We start from the raw sequence: 22,825 nt of genomic DNA, 5'->3' as shown, positions 1-22,825 counted from the left end.
AAACCTTGTAGGCCTGAAGGAGTGAGATAATATATTATTAAAGTGCTGAATGAAAGAACTGTCAATCAAGAATACAATATCCGGCAATAATATGCTTCAAAAATGTAGGTGAAATTAAAATTTTTCCCAGATTAATAAAAGTTGAAGGAGTTTCATCACTATTCCTGTCCTATAAGAAGTGCTAAAGAAAAACCAAATACTGCATGTTACTACTCATAGGTGGGAATTGAACAATGAGATCACTTGGACACAGGAAGGGGAGCATCACACACTGGGTCCTATTGTGGGGAGGGGGGGAGGGGGGAGGGATAGCATTAGGAGATACACGTAATATAAATGACAAGTTAATGGGTGCAGCACACCAACATGGTACATGTATGCATATGTAATAAACTTGCACATTGTGCACATGTACCCTAGAACTTAAAGTATAAATAATAAAAAAAAAAAGAAGTGCTAAAGAAAGTCCTTCAAGTGGAAACTAAAAAGTGCTACACAACGTCATGGAAGCATACAAAAATATAAACCTCTCTAAGGTAAAAGTTGATAAGGAGAAAAATACAGAATCCTGTATTCTTGTTATATTGGTGCATAAATCACTTTTAATTCGGTATAGAACTTAAAACCTTAAAAAAACTAAAAATATGTTAACAGATACACAACATAAAAAGATATGATATATGACATCAGTAACATCAAGTCATGGTGAGGCAGATATAGAGTAGCACTCTTATATGATTAAAGTTATTTGCAGTTTAACATAGACAGTTGTAACTTTAGGATATTTTATGTAATCCCCATGGTAACCACAGAGAAAACATCTACAGAAAATACACAAAAGGAATTGTAAAAGGAATGAAAGCACACTACTATACCAAAAGAAAAAAAGCAATGAAACACGAAGGAATCAAGAAACAAAAAATAGCTGTAAGTCATAGAGAAAAAAACAAAATGACAATAGTAAGTCCCTCCCAATGAGCAGTTTATTTAAATGCAAATGGATAAAACTCTCCAATCAAAACACAGGTTGACTTAATGTTTTTAAAAATAAGATCCAACTATATGCTGCCTACAAGAGGCTCACTTTGGATCCAAAATACAACATAGAATGAAAGTGAAAGGATGGAAAAATACATTCCATGCAAATGGTAACAAAAAGACAGTAAGGATGGGCCATACTTATGTAAAACAAAATAGACTTTAAGTCAAAAACTGTCAAAACAGACAATGAAGGACATAACGATAAAAGGGTCTATTCACCAGTTGTAACACACACACACACACACACACACACACACCCCTCCCTACCTAACATCAGAGCTCCAAATATATGAAACAAACAATGAAAGAATGAAAGGGAGAAACAGACAGCAACACAATGATAGTAGGAAACTTCAATATCCCACTTTCAATAATGGAGAGAACCATCAGACAGAATATCAACAAGGAAACAGAGAACTTTAACAACACTATATGCTAATTGGACCTAACAGACAAATAGAATAAGTTATCGAACAACAGCAGAATATACATTTCTCTCAAGAGCACACAGAAAATTCTCATGGATAGGTCACATGTCACAACCCAGGTCTTAACAAATTTAAAAAGAATGAAATCATGCCAAGTATCTTTTCTGACCATAATGGAATGAAACTTGAAGTCAATAGCAGAAGAAAAGTAGGAAAAGTCACAAATATGTCAAAATTAAACATGCTGTTAAAAAAAAAAAAAAACCCAACAAGTCAAAGAAGAAGGTAAATTACAAGATATCTTCAGACAAACGAAAATGAAAACAAAATATAATAAATTGTATGCAGTGAAAACAGTGTTAAGAAGGAAGTTTATAGTGGTAAAACACTTACAAATAGAAAGATCTCAAATCAACAATCTAGATTTACAACTCAAAAATCTAGAGGGAAAAAACTAAACCCAAAATCAACAAGAGGAAAGAAATAATTAAAATTAGGGCAGAAGTAAACAAAATAGAAAATAGAAAAATGGAAAAGCAAAAAACAAAACTAAGAGTTGGTTTAAAAAAAAAAATCAACGAAATTGATAAATCCTTAGCTAGGCTAACTAACAAAACAGATGACTTTAAAAATGAAAAGAAATGAAAGAACGAGAAGACATTAGAACTGATGCTAAACAGAAAGGATTACAAGACACTACAATGAACAATTACACACCTGCAAGCTTGATTACCTAGAATAAATAAATTCCTAAAAACACACAACCCACCAAGACTGAATTATTAAAAGTAAATAAATGAATCTGTAATTAGTAAGGAGATTTAATCAGTAATACTAATCTCCTAACAAACAAAAGCCTGAGGTCAGGTGCAGTGGCTCACTTGAGGTCAGGAGTTCAAGACCACCCTGGCCAAATGATGAAAGCCCGTCTCTATTACAGATACAAAAATTAGCCAGACGCAGTGGTGCAGGCCTATTATTTCAGCTACTCAGGAGGCTGAGGCACACAAATCACTTGAACCAAGATCACACCACTGCACTCCAGCCTGGGTGACAGAGTGAGACTCCATTGAAAATATAATAATAATAATTAATAAATAATAAATGTAAAAAATAAACAAAATTAACAAACAAAAGCCTAAGACCAGATGGCTTCACTGGAGGATACTACCAAACAATTAGTAGTATTCCAAGAGGAGTACTTCCAAGCAGGAGTACCCTCAAATTCCATTTATTAGGCAATCATTACCTTGATACTAAAGCCAAACGAAGATACTAAAACTACAAATATCCCTGATGAATACTAATATAAAAATCCTCAAGAAAATATTAGCAAACCAAATTCAACAGCATGTTAAAAAGATTATACACCATGACCAAGTTGGTTTATCTGAGGAATGCAAGGATAGGTCGAGATATAAAAATCAATGTAACATAAGATATTAACAGAAAAAAGGACAAGACCCACATGATCATCTTAATTGATGCAGCAAAAGAACTTGACAAAAGTCAACATCCTTTCATGGAAAAAAATAAATAAAACACTCATCAAACCAGAAATGGAAACTATCTAAATTTAACAAAGGCCATACATGAAAACTCCACAGTTAACATCATACTCAATGGTGAAAAACTGAAAGCTTTCCTCCAAAGATAAGGAATTAAGCAAGCATGCCACTTCTATTCAATATAGTACTGGAAATCCTAAACCAAACAATTATGCAAGAAAAAGAAATAAACGGCATCCAAATCAGAAAAAGAAGTATAAATATCTTTGTTCACAGGTGATATGATCTTATATGTAAAAACCCTAAAGACAACTGTTCAAACCTAAGCAAACTCAGCAATGTTGCAGGATACAAAATCAACCTGCAAAAATCAGTTGCATATCTATAAATTATAAAAAATACAAAAAAGAAATGAACAATATAATTTACAATAGCATCAAAAAGAATAAAATACTTAGGAATACACTTAACAAAGGGAGAAAACAATTACACAACAAAAACTACAAAACAATGTTGGAAAAAGTTTAAAGACACAAATAAGTGAAAAGACACACTGTGTTCAAGGATTGGGAGACTTCTTATTGTTAAAATATCTGTATTACCCAAAGCAACCTGCAGATTCAGTGCAATCCCTATCAATATTGCAATAGTGGGTTTTGGTTTTGTTTTTGTTTTTTTCCAGAAAAAAAATTCTAAAATTCATATGGAATCTCAAAGGATTTTGAATTACCAAAACAATTTTGAAAAAGAACAAATTTGGAGGTTTCATACTTCCTGATTTGAAAACATATTACATATTAGGCTAAGTTGGCCAAGGGGGTAAAGGGTGGGGGAACCACACAAAATATATTACAAAGCTACAGTAATCAAAAAAAGTGAGGTGCTGGCACAAAAATAGACAGAGACCAAAGGAACTGAACAGAGAGCTCAGAAATAAACTCACATATATGGTCAAATAATCTTCAACAAAACTCCCTAAACCACACAATGGGATAAGGACAGCCTCTTTAATAAATGGTGCTGGGAAAACTGGATATATACATGCAAAAGAATGAAGATGGACTCTGACAAAATATATAAAAATTAACTCAAAATTGACTAAAGATTTAAATGTAAGACCTAAAACTAAAAAATTCCTACAAGAAAACACAGGGAAAAAGTTTCATGACATTAGATTTGGCAATGATTCTTTTGTACATGATACTAATAGCACAGGTCAGAAAAGCAAAAATAAACAGAACTGCATCAAACTTAACTTCTGTATATGAAAGGAAACAATCAAGAGAAAAGGAAACAAAGAATGCAAAAAAGTTGCAAATAATTTATATGATAAGGGTCAATATTCAGCATATATAAAGAATGCCTACAACTTAGTAATAACAACAAAAATAAGGAACTTGATTTAAAAATAGGTTAAGAACCTGAAGAGATTTTTCTCCAAAGGAGATATATAAATAGCCAACAAGCATATGAAAAGATGTTCAACATCACTAGTCATTAGAGAAATGCAAATCAAAACTATAATGAGGTATCACATACATCCATGAGGATGGTCACTATCAAAAGAACAGAAAATAATACGTTAATGAGGTTTTGGGCAATCTGGAACTCTTGAGCACTACTGGTATAAATGTGAAATGGTACAGCCTCTATGAAGAACAGAATAGGGGCTCCTCAAATATCTAAAGGTATTACCATACAACCTAGTAATTCCTCTTTTGGGTATATACGCAAAACAATTAAAAACAGGATCTCGAAGAGATAGCTGCACTCCCGTGTACACTGCAGCATTATTCAAAATAGCCCAAAGATAATAATGGCCCAAACATTCATCAACAGATCAAATAATAATAAAAATAAAACCACAAAAGGGTAGCATGAGGGAATACACTTATGGTGATGTAACAATTTTATATCTTGACTGTGATGGGGGCTACATAAATCTATACATGTGATCAAACTGCACGGAAGCATAAACACTCACAGACAGACATGCACGCACAATGAATTTTTACATACACATGTAAAAACTGGTAAAAACTGTTAAGTCTATAAACTACTTAACAAAATTGTCAATTTCTTCGCTTTGATACTATACTACAGTGATAAGATTTCACCACTCGGGGAAGCTAGGGGAAGAGTTCATACGGCTCTATGTACTATTGCTGTAAAAACAGGAAAGAATATATGAACATGCATCAGTACAGAAAACCTCTAGGAAAAATGATTACTATTTATTGGTATTGGCAATTTACTATGTGCCAGATAATGGAACTATCAATATGAAGAAATGGAACTTGTTCAAATAAAAAAATTAAAAACAAAATTCAGTAGGAAAAGAAAATAAATCCAACTAAAAACTATAATGCAATATACAAAGACTATATTAAAATATGAATAATAAAGGAAATAACAGAAGAGTAGCAAAATGATAAACAAAGGAAAAATGAAGGAAACAATAAAAAGCAAAAGTCAGACTATGGAAGTCAATTTATGCTATAAAGTTTGGACTTAATTGTATACTTTAAAAAATATTCAAACTGTTTAAGGCAATAAAGTGACTTAATCTAATCTCTGTATATTACAATTAGAGCATAAAAGAGGTCTGACTACATGGGGAAGAAAGAAAGGGGAGAACAGGAACACTATAGGCAGTAGAATACTAAAATACTTTGGGGAAAATAGTAAGAGACCATACTGGGAAACTGACAAGAATGCAAAATGAAAGAAACAAGGTAAGACAAATCCCTGAAGCCTAATTTTAAAGATGGACAGAAAATACAGCTTCAAGAATTGCATAACCTAAGGGGCCAGGCATAAAGGCTCATGTCTGTAATCCCAGCACTTTGGGAGGCCAAGGTAGATGGACACCTGAGGTTGGGAGTTCAAGACCAGCCTGGCCAACATGGTGAAACCCTGTCTCTACTAGAAATACAAAAATCAGTCAGGCATGGTGGTGGGCACCTGTAATCCCAGGTACTTGGTAGGCTGAGGCAGGAGAATCAATTGAACTCGTGAGGCAGAGGTTGCAGTGAACAAAGATGGTGCCACTGAACTCCAGTCTGGGTGACAGAGAGACTTCATCTCAAAAAAAAAATAAATAAATAAAAAAGAATTGCACAACCTAAAATAAAATATAAATGTTGATATATGAGAATAGTAAATGAGGATTTGAAAGGGGTTCATTAGTTCTAGGGCTGAAGGCACACAAATTACATACAGGAGTACACAGTATGAAAGCAAATTTCAGATTTGTAATACAGACTTTCCTCCTAATTCAGCATTTTCTAAGATTACCACTTAAGAGAGCTAAATATTAATTATGCAAGAATAGAAAACTTTACTTCATGTCTTTTCTTAAGATCTTCTTTGGCTGCTTCAAAGCGTTTGGTTAGCCTGGCTATCTTGGCCTGAAAAAAAAAAAAAAGACAAAAACGAATGGAAATCAAATGGTATTATAGCATTTAAAAAAAAAAAAACATAAATACATAACAAGAAACCTATAGAAAGCAGGATCCTCAGAAGACAGCTGAGCAAAGAAAATAAATTAAGCTGATTATAAAATATACACTTGGAAAATATCGTTATGACTAAAACTAAGTGACCCCTAAATTCAATACTCAGATGTAAACACTCTTAATTAGGTTAGCCTATTTCTTCCTCGAACTGTGAGTGTTGCTCACTTACCAGTACATTCCTGATTATGTAAGCCTGTGTTTTGTTATTTTTTTAACACAGTTGCAATCACACTTGATTTTCTCACTGAGAATTATAAAGTGGACATATCTATAAGTCATAAAAGATCCCTTGCCAATACTACATATGGATGGATGTATAGGCTTTACTGTGACACTTTCAACAGAAGTGTAGATGAATGTTCATATATTACTTTTTCACAAATTAAATTACATATTCTGTTAATCTGTTAACAATCTGATAAAAACGTTACCTTGGCTAGGCATTGTGGCTCCCACCTGTAATCCCAGCACTTTAGGAGGGCGAGGTGGGTGGATCACCTGAAGTCAGGAGTTCGAGATCAGCCTGGCCAAAATGGTGAAACCCCATCTCTACTAAAAATACAAAAATTAGCCATGGTGGTGCGTGCCTGTAATCCTAGCTACTCAGGAAGCTGAAGCAGGAGAATAGCTTGAATCCAGGAGGCAGAGGTTGCAGTGAGCCAAGATGGCACCACTGCACTCCAGCCTGGGCAACAGAGTGAGACTCTGTCTCAAAAAAAACCAAAAAACAAAAAACAAACAAAAAACCCATTACCTTGTTTGTGTCAACACGGTCAGTGAGATTACTAATTATTTGTTGTGCTTATATAAACTCCCTGATCACATATTTTGCCCAAATACATACTAAAAGGAAATCTGAGAGGAAAAAAAGCAGAACAAAAATAAAAATAATCATTTCACCACATGAATATTTGGTTGTATCTCCTTTCAGTCTTTTACTAAGCATAGATGTAATATTCAACTGTTTCTGTTGCTGCTGCTGCTGAAGCCATTTTAAATTAAACATATTTTCAAGAAAATTACACTTCTGAGTGTATTCATGAGGCCCTACCTAAGGAAGAGCTCTGCCAGAGAATTTCTTTTATCTAATAAGGGCATTCACTTCATAAAAATGAGAAAAAGTTATGATTTACTTTTAAAGTTTCTTTCAGAAAGCAGTCACTTCTAGAGGAGACCCCAAATCTTAAAATGTGCTTAAGTCCAATATTATGGCCTAGGCAATCAGTTACCTATGACTCTCAAAGGTAAAGATTTTCCTAAGGACTTAGTTATTTATGCATGTTATTAAGGCTCAAGATCATAAAGCATAATTTCATGTCCTTAATATGAATCTACCTTTCTGATAACTAAAATATGTCATATAACTTTCTGAAAAGGTATATGGTGCAGTGGCTCACGCCTGTAATCCCAACACTTTGGAAGGCCAAGGTGGGTGGATGGGTGACAAAGTGAAACTCTCAAAAAAAAAAAAAAAAAAAGAAAAGAAAAAAGAAAAAGATAAGAAAGGTATATGGGAAGGGGAAGGTATTTTCTGTACCCCAACTTATGCGAGAATGTCAATTTTCCTTTAGTCAAATTATCTAGGTGGGGCCAGGCGCAGTGGCTCACGCCTGTAATCCCAGCACTTTGGGAGGCCGAGATGGGTGGATCACAAAGACCAGCCTGGCCAACATGGTGAAACCCCATCTCTACTAAAAATACAAAACTTAGCCAGGTGTGGTGGCGTACGCCTATAGTCCCAGCTATTTGGGAGGCTGAGGCAGGAGAATTGCTTGAATCCAGGAGGCAGAGGCTGCAGTGAGCCAAGATCGCGCCACTGCACTTCAGCCTGGATGAGAGAGCAAGACTCTGTCTCCAAAAAAAAAAAAAAAAAAAAAAAAAAATCTAGGTGGTTATACTATAAATTGCACAGTATGCACAATGTTATTATTCTATTTTTACTTAAGCCCTCCCCCAAAATCATCTTGTATATGTTACATGTATAGAAAAATATCTATAAGGATACATTCCACGGTTAAAAGTAGTCACCCCTGGAAGCTATGATTGGCAGAAAGTGGGAAAGAAAGTGAACTAAGGACCTCACTTTCACATCATATAGATTTGTAGTATTCAAACTCTTTTTTAAAAGAATTATCATTTTAAAAATGAAACTAGTAGCAGAAAAACAAACTCAAAATGTGGACACTGATTTATAGTTTTCTGATATGTAATATTATAAAACAGAAAAATCAAAGAGCAGCCTTTTTGTTTTTACATAGGAAGCTGTACAATTCTTTTTTAATTATAATTCAAAATATCTGCCATACTGTGTCCAAGAATGGCTATTCTGGTAAATATTCTGAGACATTTTTAAAAAATAAATAAACAAGTCATTTTTGTAACTCCAGGAAAGTAATATTCTATCACATTGGGTTTTACTTGGGAAACTAGACAAACCAAGAATTTCACTGCATATGTACCTTTAGGAAATAACTCTGTCTACAAAAAACAGAAGGTTTCCTTAACATCAAGGTTGGCCTATAACAAAATATTGCTGCTCATAAAAGCAAGTGAATAAACAGACCCACAGTTTCTATTATTTAAAACTGTCTCCGTATTAGGCTATCATAAATTTACTTAATTGATAGGGAACAGGAGCCGAGGTTGAAAGGAAAAAGTAAAATACACATTTTCAGTTAAATCTACTTAAAACGGCATTTTCTAAATCATAACCAATGGAATGTTATATTCCAGAGTGTGCTGACAGCTTTTCCATTTCCGTAAGAAATCTAGTTGAAATTCCAAGTATTATGAATTTGAACTATACTGTGATTTGAGAGGAATCAAGTCCTCCTATCTAAGAGCATAGTACTATTGACTCCTGTTTTCTTGTTCCGTTCTTTTTCTTCATAATGGTCTTAATAATTTATTCTTAAGTGCTTACTCATTTTTAAATAACTACCATATGTGAAACCTTTTTCTCATTATGTTTTCTAATTGGTTATTGTTGATGTAAGGAGAACTATTAGAATATGTTGTTCTTATATGAAGTAGTTGCTGTATTTCCTTCTTCATTCAACCGTTTGTCAACTGAATTCTATTGGGTTCCCACTTACCAATTGTTACTCATTTCTTTTTCCTGTCTCATTGTATTGCCCAAGACTAATACCAAATCTCTAAATAGCAGCATCTATTAATAGGCATTGTCTCATTCTCAACTTTAGTAGATATATTTCCAATAATTCATTATTAAATATGATATTTACAATAGGTTTCTGAAAGCAACCCTTTAAGAGATTCAAGGTATTTACCTCCTATGTTTTCCACGAATGACCAGTAAATTTTAACAAATCCGGATTTGGCATGTACTGAGATGATCACACTGTTTTTCACCTTTCCTACATTAGCAGAGTGACATATAATTGTTAATACTGAACTAGGCTTGCATTCATAAGAGAAATCTATGCTGGGGAATACAACTAAACTATGTTTTTGTCTCTTCTTGTGCTAGAGGTTTCACAGATGGGCTTACTTCATCAAATGGATGTCTCATCTTTCTCCATACCCTGAAACAGTTTACATCACACAAGAATTATCTGTTCCTCAATGACTTGCCAGAATTATCTGGCAAAGCTTTCTGGGTTCCATGACTTCTTCAGAAATAAATCTTTGACTACAGTTTTGATAGAGTTCCTCAAAACCTAGCTTTCCTGATTCCTTTTCTGAGACACAGTCTCGTTCTGTTGCCCAGGCTGGAATGCAGGGGCACAATCTCAGCTAATTCCAACTTCTGCCTCCCGGGTTCAAGAGATTCTCTTCCCTCAGCCTTGCTAGTAGCTGGGATTACAGGCAAGGGCCATCACGCCAGGCTGATTTTTGCATTTGTAGTAGAGACGGGATTTCACTATGTTGGCCAGGCTGGTCTCAAATTCCTGACCTCAGGTGATCCACCTGTCTCAGTCTCCCAAAGCGCTGGGATTACAAGCATGAGCCATCGCAACCGGCCTCCTGCTTCCTTTTTATATACAACAGATTTCATTGGTACAAAGTTGTTAACATAAAAATGTTCTTAAAGAATCTCTTCTGGATCTTGCCTTCTTTTCTAATCCTTGTGCAGTTTATTTGTACTTATTTTAATTCTAGGTCAAAGACTTATCAGACCAATAGAACAATTTGTCTCAGATGTATTCAACTGAACAATTTGTCCCTGGATAATTATACTAAAACATATTAAGCCAAAAGTCAAAATATCATATTAGCTAACAGGAAATTGTTCTGAAATATGCAGTAAGAACAAATTGAAAGTTTTATTTCCAAATCAACTACACCACATAAATTTGGCCAAAATGAGCACAACAGATCTCAACAAACTCCTCTCATTGTTGTGCACTATGCTTTATATTTGTTATAACAGGACTCGATTTGCTAAGTGTTACTGTACGCAGAGTGAAGGGCAAAATCGGGCTGAACTATGTACGCATTGCAAAACAGGCAGCAAAGTTTGGGTAGAACGGTTGCCAACAATTGCTACATGGGTACTATCCACACCAAAAAAACATATTTCCCTCTCTAGAGCACAACCATAATGATGCTTGATTTTGTATGCTATTGAAAACAAGTAAATATTAATTCAAACCTAACTGTTATAAAGTTAAGATGTTAAGTGTAATCCTGAGGGTAATCACTAAGGAAAAAACTAAAAATATATATAAGAAGAGAAACAAGATGGAATCAAAATGATATACTAAGAAAAAATCAATTGCAAAACAAAGCAGTAATGGAGAAAATAGAAACAAAAAAGGTATCAGACATAGAAGAAATGACAAATTGCAAAAGTTTTTCCTTATTAGTAACTACTTTAAATGTAAATAAACTCCCTGATTAAAAAGCAGAGATTGGTGGAACTGATAATAAATCATGACCAAACTATATACCATCTGCAAGACTTCATCAAAATTTAAAACTTTTGTGCAACAAAAGGCATTAAGAAGTTGTAGACAAATTACAGAATGGGAGAAAATATTTGCAATCACATATCTAATAAGAGTTTGGTATCCTGGGCCGGGCGTGGTGGCTCACGCCTGTAATCCCAGCACTTTGGGAGGCTGAGGTGGGCAGATCATGAGGTCAGGAGATCGAGACCATCCTGGCTAACACAGTGAAACCCCATTTCTACTAAAAACACAAAAAATTGGCCAGGCATGGTGACAGGCGCCTGTAGTCCCAGCATGGGAGGCTGAGGCAGGAGAATGGTGTGAGCCCGGGAGGCGAAGCCTGCAGTGAGCTGAGATCATGCCACTGCACTCCAGCCTGGTGACAGAGCAAGACTGCTTCTCAAAAAAAAATTAAAAAAAAAAAGAGTTTGGTATCCAGAACATATAAATAATTCTTATAACTCAACAACAAAAAGGCAAAAAATCCAAATTAAAAATGGGCAAAGGACTTTAACAGGCATTTCTATAAACAAGTACATATGATTGATCAACAAGCACATGAAAAGATGAAGTTAACATCATTTATCATTAGGGAAATGCAAATCAAAACCCTAATGAGATACCACTTCATACCATTCTGATGCTATAAGAAAAAAATGAAAGTAAAAATAACAAGTGTTGGTGAGGATGTGGAGAAATGGAACCCTCATACATTGCTGGTGGGAACAGAAAATGATATAGCCACTGTGGACAACAGTTGGGTGATTCTTCAGTAAGTTAAACAAAGAATTACCATATGGCCCACAATTCCATACCTAGGTATATGCCTAAAAGATTTTAAAACAAGTATTCAAACAAATACTTGTATACAAGCTCAAAGCAGCATCAGTCACAATAGCTGAAAGTAGGAACAACCCAAATGCCATTCAAAGGATGAATGCATAAACAAAATGTGGCATACATCACCACATAATGGAGTATTATTTAGCCCTAAGAAGGAATGAAGTACTGATACATGCTACAAACACAGATTAAGCTGGAAAACATGCTAAGTGAAAGAGGCATGTGAAATATGCAAAATAGGTAAATCCATAGAGACAGCAGATTAGTGGTTGCCAAGGGCTAGTGTAAGAGGAAAAGAAGAGCAAGTGTTTAACGGGCAAAATGTTTCCTTTTGAGTTGACAAAAATGTTTTGAAATGCGATAGATAGTGGTCGTATAAAATTGTGAATGTACTAAATAACAATGAATTGTACACTTTAAAACAGTTTGGTATCTGAATTTTATTTCCATAAAAAAACATAAACACTGAAACAAGACACAAAGAGATGGGAATTAAATTGGGCTTGGTAACATTTTAAAAATAATACAGTGAGGGCACATGATTACGGGTGCATGAACAGGGGAAACAATATGAAGTCAAAAGCCTGGTATCAAAATACAATAAACATTAATAGTACCCCGTAGGCAGTGAAGCAACTGGTGGATATTAGAAAAAATGGATGGAAAACTAAGAGATTAAAATTTAAAAATGTAAAAAATGAATACTGGTTTTACTGGTACACAATTGAGGAACTTGGACTACAAAGAGACTGAAGTAATCAGTATTCAGAAAAATTAGTACAATGCTTTGGAAGGACCAGCAAGAAGTTAAAAACTAGTACCAGAGTGCTCATATAAAAGGTGTTACTATAATCAGGGAATTGGGTAATGATGGCCTAATGAAAAGTGAAAAGAATCGAGATTTTTTTTTTCTAGGAAATAATCAAGTTGTAGCTTGGCAACTCACTTTGTATATGAAATGACTGAGGGATCGGTTTCCAAGAATTCAAGAGCTGCCAATAAGAGGAACAATGGGAAGATTTTTCTTCAAGAGTTTTCCAAGAATTCAGAAATTGTCAGTAAGAGGAACATTTGCAGAGAAGCTAATTGGCTTGGTGTTAGAAAGATTCAAATTCTGAGACTACAAGCAACACCTAAATACAAATTTAAATGTTAAGAAATCTGGATTGCACCTTATGTGTGAGATGATAGGTGTCAAAAATTCAGGTTTTAGTATGTATGTATGTATGTATGTATGTATGTATGTATGTATTTTGGAGACAGAGTCTCACTCTGCTGCCCAGCCTGGAGTGCAGTAGCACGATCTCAGCTCACCGCAACCTCCACCTCCTGGGTTCAAGCAATTCTCATGCCTCAGCCTCTCAAGTAACTGGGACTACAGGCACACACTACCACACCCGGCTAATTTTTTGTATTTTTAGTACAGACAGGGTTTCACCATATTGGCCAGGCTGGTCTCGAACTCCTAGACTCAAGAGATTCGCCCTCCTTGGCTTCCTAAAGTGCTGAGCTCACAGGCGTGAGCCACTACACCCAGCCAAAAACTCAGGTTTTAAAAACACAATTTCATAGTTGCACCTGTGGGTGTGATGAGAAACAATGAATAAAATTATTCTTTCAAATCTTCAGGCATTTTCAAATTTAATTCAAAAGTTTGAACAGTAATAGTAAAATGAAGTTTAATAATTAGATTGGTCAGTCTGGGAGATACACTTAAATTCTAATCCTATTTAGCTAAAATTTCATTCATAATGGAAAAAGTGATTTAACTTCTATAGGCCACTTTTCCCTCATTTGCAAAATAAGGCCCTATACATGGTTTACCACTCAGCATCTTTGGGATATGCTCATATATAAAATAACCCAATAGGAAACATACACTTACTTATGACAGAATGAATGTACTGATTCAAATACTAGCTTCTTAGCTTTGGAATAAAGTACTACAGCACACCACTATGTGCTCATTTCAGCTGACCAGAAGCTCTGGTATTGTGTGTTAAGATATAGTTGTACTTAATAAAAAATGCAAAGTAGAATTAATAAATATGTGTTATTAAACTAACATCTTTAAAACATAAGGTCCACCAAAGGAGGCAGATTAACATAAAAAGAATCCCTAACAAATATTATTTAGTATTTATTACAGCATGCTAAATGACAGCCTTCTTTTAGTGACTGGAAAACAAAATATGAAGCACTAATTAGATCCAGTAATTTCTGAGTCTCTGTTATGGTTTGAACTGTGTCCCCTAGAAGTTCACATACTGAAGTCTAAACTTTCAGTATTTCAGACTGTGACCTTATTTGTAAAGGTCATTGCAAAGGTAATTAGTTAAGATGAAGTCATGTTGGAGTATAGTGGGCCCCTACTCCAATGACTGGTGTCCTTGTAAAAAGGGGAAATTTACAAACAGACACACACACAAGGACAACACCATGTAAAGATAAAGCCAGAGATCAGGGTGATGTTTCTACAATGCCAAAGAACTGTCCGCAAACCAAAAGAAGTTAGCGTAAAGGCACAGAACAGATTCTTCCTCACAGCACAGCCCTCAAAAAGAACCTACACTGCCGACACCTTGATCTTCAACTTCTAAATATTTCTACTGTTTAAACCACTCAGTTTATTGTACTTTCTTTACAGCAGCCCTGGCAAACTAAACGAACTCCTTTTACTTCTTATATTTAGATTTTAAATGTATTTTATAGTCAATCTCAAATATATATCTCAGAAAATAAGTTATAAAAACAATGACAAATGGAGTACAATTCAAGTCAATGTACAAACCTGTAGTTCAGTGAGAACTGTTTTATGCCTCTTGTTACATTCAATCTTTTCCACTCGTGTTTTCAATTCTGCCAAAGTCTTATCAAATACAGCACACTGCAGCGCACACAATTTTTCTTCCAGCAACCACTGTATAACCTAAAGAAACAAATATTCCTTCATTATGCCAAGAAGGCATTCCAACAAGCAATAAACAGTAAATATTCTTAAGTACCAAGAAGACAGTAACGATAAATTAACTAACTTAATGAATAAAACATGCTAGAATCTGTAACACAATACTATCTGCTAAAATTCTCTACTTTTATATATATAAAATCTACTTCAAGAGGGTAATACATACTAAAAATAGAAAATTTCCAGAGAGTAAACTTTTGAAAAATTTCCATATTCTCATTATGGGACCACAAAAAAGACACTGGCACATATCCATGAACCATACTTGAGTAACACTGTTCTAAAGAAGTAAACTCTCAGGAAACCTCAGTTTTCAAAATTTTTCACATAGCTACCTTCATAATTCTAACAGCTCTGTAAGAAAGACTGAATAAGCATTATTATCTCCATATGTCAAATAAAAAGAAACTAGGGGAAAAAACAACACTGAGAGTTTCTACTGCCACACTATTCTTTTTTCTACAAAGTGCAAATATGTATGCCATATTTTAATTAAAGAATGTTGTCCTAAAACATTGATTGTAAAATGTCATCCTTAAATATATACACCTTGAAAAACTAGTTATCATCGAAGTTTAATATTCCTCTCTAAGAAAAGCATTTGTACAAACATTTGTGAATATATGTTGATAAACATATAAAATACTGAATATTTTCATTATTTCTATCTCTAGTCGAACAGATGTAAGGAGAATTTCAAACTCCGTACTTTACTCCTTTCTCTAGTCCTTTTAAAACCCTGTCTCTACCACTTTTATACTAACCCTAAAGTACACAATAAAGAGTTTAGAATGTAGAGACTTATAACTATGAAACCAGCTTTAAAAAGATTAAAATGTTAATATTTAAAACTCTAACATTTCCTTTTCACAGTTAAGATAAAGTGCAATATGAGAAGGAAAAAGAAAAGCTGAAAAACAACATTCAGTTTTGTTACCAAAGCAAATAAATAAAAATGTTACCTTCTCTCCCTTCTGTTCTGATAATCATAAGCATTTTTGTAAAAAAAGATGTAGCCAAAAATAAGTCAGAAGGAATTTTAAAATTAAATTATCAAGGATAGTAATAGACTTAATTATTTGTTTGTTTATTTTTTAAGATGGAGTCTTGCTCTGTCACCCAGGTTGGAGTAAAGTGTTGTGATCTCGGCTCACTGCAACCTCCACCTCCCAGGTTCAAGTGATTCTCCTGCCTTAGCCTCCCAAGTAGCTGGGATTACAGGCACCCACCACAACATCCAGCTAATTTTTCTATTTTTAGTAGAGTCAGACTTTCACCATGTTGGTCAGGCTGGTCTCGCCTGACTTCAGGTGATCCATCCACCTCAGCCTCCCAAAGGGTTGGGATGATCCACCACATCTGGCCAGTAATAGACTTTAAAAGCTCAACCACTTTCTTCAAGTTCTTTCTTTCTATGATAAACCACATTAGGTCAATAAAATACAGAATAATGCCAGAAACCTAGAAGAAGACAGTGGTGCTACTTATTCAATATGGTTTATAACTTATAATTGACACGATACCTTTTGAAGTTTCTGGTTAATGTCTCCTTTGGCCGTAATCTTTACTTGAAATTCTGCCTCATATTCTTCTTCCATATATCGACGACGTTTAGACTGTACATTGTCCATGTCTTCTGATTTAGAACGTTTTCGTCTGGAAAATTCATCTGAGAAGAAAAACCACAATGATCACACTCAGGTGTTTTTCTTATAGCTCTTAATGCGTATTATCCATCCTCAGCAAAATATTGTTTCTATCACAATAGCCTTCTCAACCAACTATTTTGTAAATTGTTTTGGAGATCAGAAAAGTAGGTATATAGCTTTTAGCTTTAAACTTCAAATGACTTTCAATATACTAAATAAGAACTTTCTAATGGTCAAGCAATGCATACTTTGAACACAAAATTTCCTTGAAATCTTCACATTAAGAAGGAGAACTGCCTCACAATTGTGTCATGAAGAAGGTAGGTGAAATCATCTCATATTCATTCCTGTAACTAAATATCACAGTGCACATGAATCCTCTGACAAAATATTGTATTCATTATCACGTCAGATTTTTAACTACGCACAGCTTTATTTATTCTTCTTCCTCCGTAAGTACAGGAAAAAATTCTTAATCATCAGCCTTACAAAACTAGCATAGTTATTTTTAACATATCCTAATGAATTCAAATAAAAATAAAATTAACGTCATTAAAAGTACATTTATAAAGAATATAGATTAGAAGATTTCACTTAGAAAATTTGTTTCAAGTGTTGTTAATATTCATGAGATCATAAGCAAATTGTATCTGGTTTCTTCAATATCTAAAAAAATTAAAACACTAATATCTTCATACTTTTTAAATGCAAATGCTCTTATGTGACCATGCTTATCCCTCTGTATATATCTGTATCTATGTGCCTACTTTTAAATTCACTGTATTCCACAATTTCTCTTATAATCTTAACTTACCCATGGTCACAGATGGATAGCAGCATGACAGGAGAGTTATTGAACCCAGCTTTCCTGACTTCTAGTCCAATGATCTTTCTATAAACCTAAGGACACGCAGTTCACCATTTCCCTCCCTTCCCATAAAGCTAAAGAACCTTCCCTTTCCCTTTTCCTTCTTTCCTTCCTTCCCTCTTCTTTTCTTCCTCTCTCTCCCTCCCTCCCTCCGTCCCTTCCTCCCTCCTTCTCTCTCTCTCTCTCTCTTTCACAAGGTGTCACTCTGTCACCCAGGCTGGAGTACAGTGGCTGAATCACTAATCATTGCTCACTGGAACTTCAAATTCCTGGACTCAAGCAATACTCCCACTGCAGCCTCCCAAGTAGCTAGGACTACAGGTGTGTGCCACCATGCCTGGCTAATTCAAATATTTTTTCTGCAGAGACAGGTTCTTGCTATGTCGCCCAGGCTGGTCTTACATTCCTGGCCTCAAGCAATCCTCCCAAAGTGCTGGCATTACAGGTGTGAGCCACTACATCCGGCCCCATGAAGATAAAGAACCTTAAGTAAACTAAAATACATCCTTCCATTTACTTATGTTAGCCCATACAAAATTCTTGTAGTTTCATTCTCTGAACATAAATGTAAAACAATTTCTATCTCAAAACAGTCAGTACCTTAGTAAATTTTAAGCTAAATCTTTCTGAGGAACAATAAAAAGTATAAATAAACAAAATAAAATATTGAAGTGTATGAAACATACTTTCAGAAATCCTTCAGTTAGCCATCAACAAAATGCTATAGTTGTGGCTTACTTAAATTGCAAAATTTTACAATTATTTCATGGGCAAAAAAGAATATTACATGGTTGTAAATATAGAAACAATGAATTAGTATTTTTCAACCCAGTTCAAGTTTGTTTATATACGCATACTTTTCTCAGAAGGTCTTTCATCTTCTTCATGTATTACTTGCTCTTCTTCTTCAGGTTTGCTGTCCTTTTCATTACTTTCTACTTCTGCTGTTAACAAATATAGAAAAGAAGTCTTACTTCTACTGGAATTCGTAACAGCTCACTAATTTACATTTTTAGTCACTATCCAGTTACAAAACTAACCTTTTATGAAATCAGAGTCCCAAAATGTAAAATTTGGGGAGGGAAAAAGGGGAGCAGGAACTGGTCGAATGAATGACTAAGTCCATATTCAACTGTTCTGCAATTCACAACAAACTCAACACAGAATTTAATCTTAATATAGATTTTAAGTAACTTAAAAAAAAATTACTTAATTTTCTGTCACCAATAACATTAATAAAATGTGAAAACAACTGCTGTAGAGCATTTTGATTCCTCTACATTCAACAATTAAAACTAAAATAGTGCCTGTGACAATTATCAAAAAAATTCCAAAGTACTGGAGCATTCAAAACACCTAATATGTTGAACATACAGGTTGAATCATTAAGTTACTTTAATGCTTATGGTATAGAGAGTTCATAAACAAGGAATGGAAAGGCTATCCCAAATATAAGAAAAACTTTAAACATATACCTACTTTGATAACAGTGCCAACAACTGAGCTGGGTGCTTAATATAGTTATCACATTGCCACAATATAATCTCACACTGTAAACTATTTTTTGTCTTCACATAAACGAGGAAAACATTCAGAAGGGTTAATTTTCTTTTCTTTTTTTTTTTTGAGACTGAGTTTCGCTCTCGTCGCCCAGGCTGAAATGCAGTGGGGTGATCTTGTCTCACTACAACCTCCACCTCCCGGGTTCAAGCAATTCTCCTGCCTTAGGCTCCTGAGTAGCTGGAATCACAGGCACCCACCACTACGTCCGGCTAATTTTTTTGTTTGTTTGTTTGTTTTGAGATAGAGTGTCACTCTGTCGCCAGGCTAGGGTGCAGTAGCATGATCTCGGCTCACCACAACCTCCACTTCCCAGGTGCAAGCGATTCTCCTGCCTCAGCCTCCCGGGTAGCTGGGACTACAGGCGCCCGCCACTAGGCCCAGCTAATTTGTATTTTTAGTACAGATGGGGTTTTACCATGTTGGTCAGGATGGTCTTGATCTCCTGACCTCGTGATCCGCCTGCCTCGGCCTCCCAAAGTGCTGAGATTACAGGCATGAGCCACCACGCCCAGTCTAATTTTTTGTATTTTTAGTAAAGACAGGATTTCATCATGTTGGGCAGACTGGTCTCCAACTTCTGACCTCAGGTGATCTGCCCACCTCAGCTTCCCAAAGTGCTGGGATTACAGGCGTGAGCCACCATGACTGGCCCAGAAGGGTTAATTTGCATGACTCATATAAAATGTAACAACTGAAGAGTGCTGCCAAAAGATACTGCTAAAAATGTCTATGCAATTATATTAAATAAAATCCAAGAGGTACCAAAATGTTGTTTTGGTCAATCAATGTCTCTTCAACTAACCTACTCATTAAATGAGGAATAAGGGAGCTACAAAAAAAAAAATCACTAAGATATCTGACTTCTATTTTTCTCCCTATGTCATTGCAACTTGCTTCTCAGTGGCTTCAATCAAGCATACTATGTTTCATCATGTTCTGCAACTAGTATTAAATAAATAATCATAAAGTATATCATGCTATATAAAGATTCTGATACGACATTTCTTCTCCAATCATCAGGGTTTTAATCACAACAGCCCTAATAGCAAAAGTCAAAGGTTAAAAAAATTTAAAAGATACTTTTAGGTGAAAATATGTAGGGAAAAGGATCATTGATGAATACCTATTAAGGCGCTAGAAGTATTTTTTTCATTCTAAGATAAACAATAAGCTAACATAGTACACAGGATTACTAAAGCTATTTTTGAACTTTAAAATAAATTATTTGAAAAGTAACTCTCCATTTACTACCCTTTGCTCATTTTAAGTGTTTTAAGACCTCATCTCTCAACTTCAGTTTCAGTGAAATAAAAATTTATGTTTGCTTTCTTGTAAACAGATCACAAACTCATTAAAACACATTCTTTCTCTATATATCTTTCCGTATCTTCCTGATTTTAATACTGAGTGTTGGTAACTCCTGAGCTTCCTAGTCCCCAGAGTTTCCAGAGAGACAGAGTAACTGGGTTGCTTGAGATAAAAGGTTTACATAGTCTTTATTGAGCAAATCCTCGCATCGCACAAAGCACAAAATTAGCCATGGCTCCAATTAGAGTGACTCCAAGCCAGAGCATCCAGAACACAGCAGAGTAAATTGGCCTGGTATGGTTTGTCTCTTTTATACGCATGTCAGTTTCCTCTCTGTATGTCAAGCTCAGCTTGAGATTTCTTCATCTTATTCAAAAACCTCCTCCTATTACCCAACTCCCAGTTTCCAGATATGCTTAGAAGATATTACTGGATTCCCAACACTTAAAACACACAGGATTCACAGAATTAAAATACATGCTAGAGGTTTATGTAACGGAAAGACCTTGGAATTTAAAAAATGGTAGTAACAGATTCTACAGAGACGGGTAGGGACTTGTATTTCTTTAATTTTATTTTGTTCACAAAGCCTGAAGAAAACCTGAGAATGGGTCTTCTTCAACCCAGAGTAATAATCCAAGGCCCTTGGTACACAGACAACTTTAGACATAATTTCAGGTAGTTCCTGGGACTCCTGAAACTCACCCAAATAGTAGGTTAAGAATGACTTTTTTACTGACGGGTGCGGTGGCTCATGCCTGTAATCTCAGCACTTTGGGAGGCCGAGGTGGGCGGATCACAAGACCAAGAGATTGAGACCATCCTGGCTAACATGGTGAAACCCCGTCTCTACTAAAAATATAAAAAATTAGCTGTGCATAGTGGCACGTGCCTGTAGTCCCAGCTACTCGGGAGGCTGAGATAGGAGAGTCACTTGAACCCGGGAGGCAGAGCTTGCAGTGAGCCGACATGGTGCCACTGCACTCCAGTCTGGGCGACAGAGTGAGACTCCATCTCAAAAAAAAAAATAAATAAATAACAATAATGTCTTTTTTAGAATCTGTCCTTACTTACAGATAAGTTTCTGTTATAATTCCTCTGATTTTCTTGAGTATAGCCTTATCACAATTTGGCAAGTTTTCATAGTTTCATGTGTGATATTCTTTCCTTTCAAGCAAACTAGACAGCTCATTAAGGGCAGATACCAGATCTCATAATTTTGGTAGTACCATAACTTTGAGAAATAGCTGAGACAATTAGATGTTTAATATTTATCAGAAGACTACTATCTTTAATAAGGTTCCATTAAGTAAAAGTAGAAAACTGTGTTTTTAAAGGATTACAAAATAGAATTTACATTAGGGGACTTAGTTTCCCATTTCAGAATTATACTTTATAGAACTTTATTCTAAGGAAAAATGGAGGACAAAAACCATTGCCTTAGATCAGCGACTGGCAAGTCTTTTTTTGTAAGTGGCCAAAAAATAGGTATTTTCAATCTTGTGGGCCACAAGACCTCTGACACAACCTCTTAATTCTGTCCTTGTTGCAGGAATCAGCAGTAAGTGCTATGTGATATGTAAACAAATTACCATAGCTATGTTTCAATAAAATTTTATTTATAAAAACAGGGCTCACAGGCCAGTCTACTCCATTCCTGATTTAGATTACTGGCTCCATGAAAATATTTATAAAACAAGAAATTCCTACAGACTAATTAAAAACAATATCCATCAGAAAAATGGGCAAAGGAGATGAACAGGCAGTTCATAGATAAGGAACTACAAAAGGCCAATAAACATATAAAGATTCTTAACAAGATCTATCAGAAAAATGAAGCATGACTGGTAATGTCACTTTTCCAGACATTTTGTATTAGTTTTATTTAACCAATATAGAGTGGCAAATAATGTATCCTATGTGAATTTTTGTGCTCTCTTTAAAAGCAAAACCTGGGGGGGGGGGGGGAGTCACTTTTTTTTTTTTTTTTTTTTTTTCTTGAGACGGAGTCTCGCTCTGTCGCCCAGGCTGGAGTGCAATGGCGCAATCTCGGCTCACTGCAAGCTCCGCCTCCCGGGTTCACGCCATTCTCCTGCCTCAGCCTCCCGAGTAGCTGGAACTACAGGCGCCCGCCACTGCGCCCGGCTAATTTTTTCTATTTTTAGTAGAGACGGGGTTTCACCATGGTCTCGATCTCCTGACCTTGTGATCCGCCCGC

General features: G+C 35.3%; 1 protein-coding gene across 12 annotated transcripts in view; it reads right to left on the bottom strand.

Annotated features, from left to right (window-relative positions):
* ATF7IP (activating transcription factor 7 interacting protein) overlaps window positions 1-22,825 on the bottom strand; it is a 134,597-nt gene that overhangs the window by 48,356 nt on the left and 63,416 nt on the right. For 9 of the 12 annotated variants that reach the window (XM_007967732.3, XM_007967729.3, XM_073020504.1 and 6 more), the window contains 4 exons: window positions 18,594-18,680; window positions 16,743-16,888; window positions 15,043-15,180; window positions 6,322-6,387 (listed from right to left, as the gene is read on the bottom strand). In XM_007967732.3, coding sequence (XP_007965923.2) covers window positions 6,322-6,387; window positions 15,043-15,180; window positions 16,743-16,888; window positions 18,594-18,680 — 437 coding nt within the window. The remainder of the gene's footprint in view (window positions 1-6,321; window positions 6,388-15,042; window positions 15,181-16,742; window positions 16,889-18,593; window positions 18,681-22,825) is intronic. The other 3 variants (XM_007967736.3, XM_007967730.3, XM_037990316.2) reach the window with 1 other exon arrangement.

The sequence above is a fragment of the Chlorocebus sabaeus genome, chromosome 11, assembly GCF_047675955.1.
Source record: "Chlorocebus sabaeus isolate Y175 chromosome 11, mChlSab1.0.hap1, whole genome shotgun sequence".
Classification (NCBI taxonomy): Eukaryota; Metazoa; Chordata; class Mammalia; order Primates; family Cercopithecidae; genus Chlorocebus; species Chlorocebus sabaeus.
This window is presented reverse-complemented; position numbering and strand designations above follow the sequence as displayed.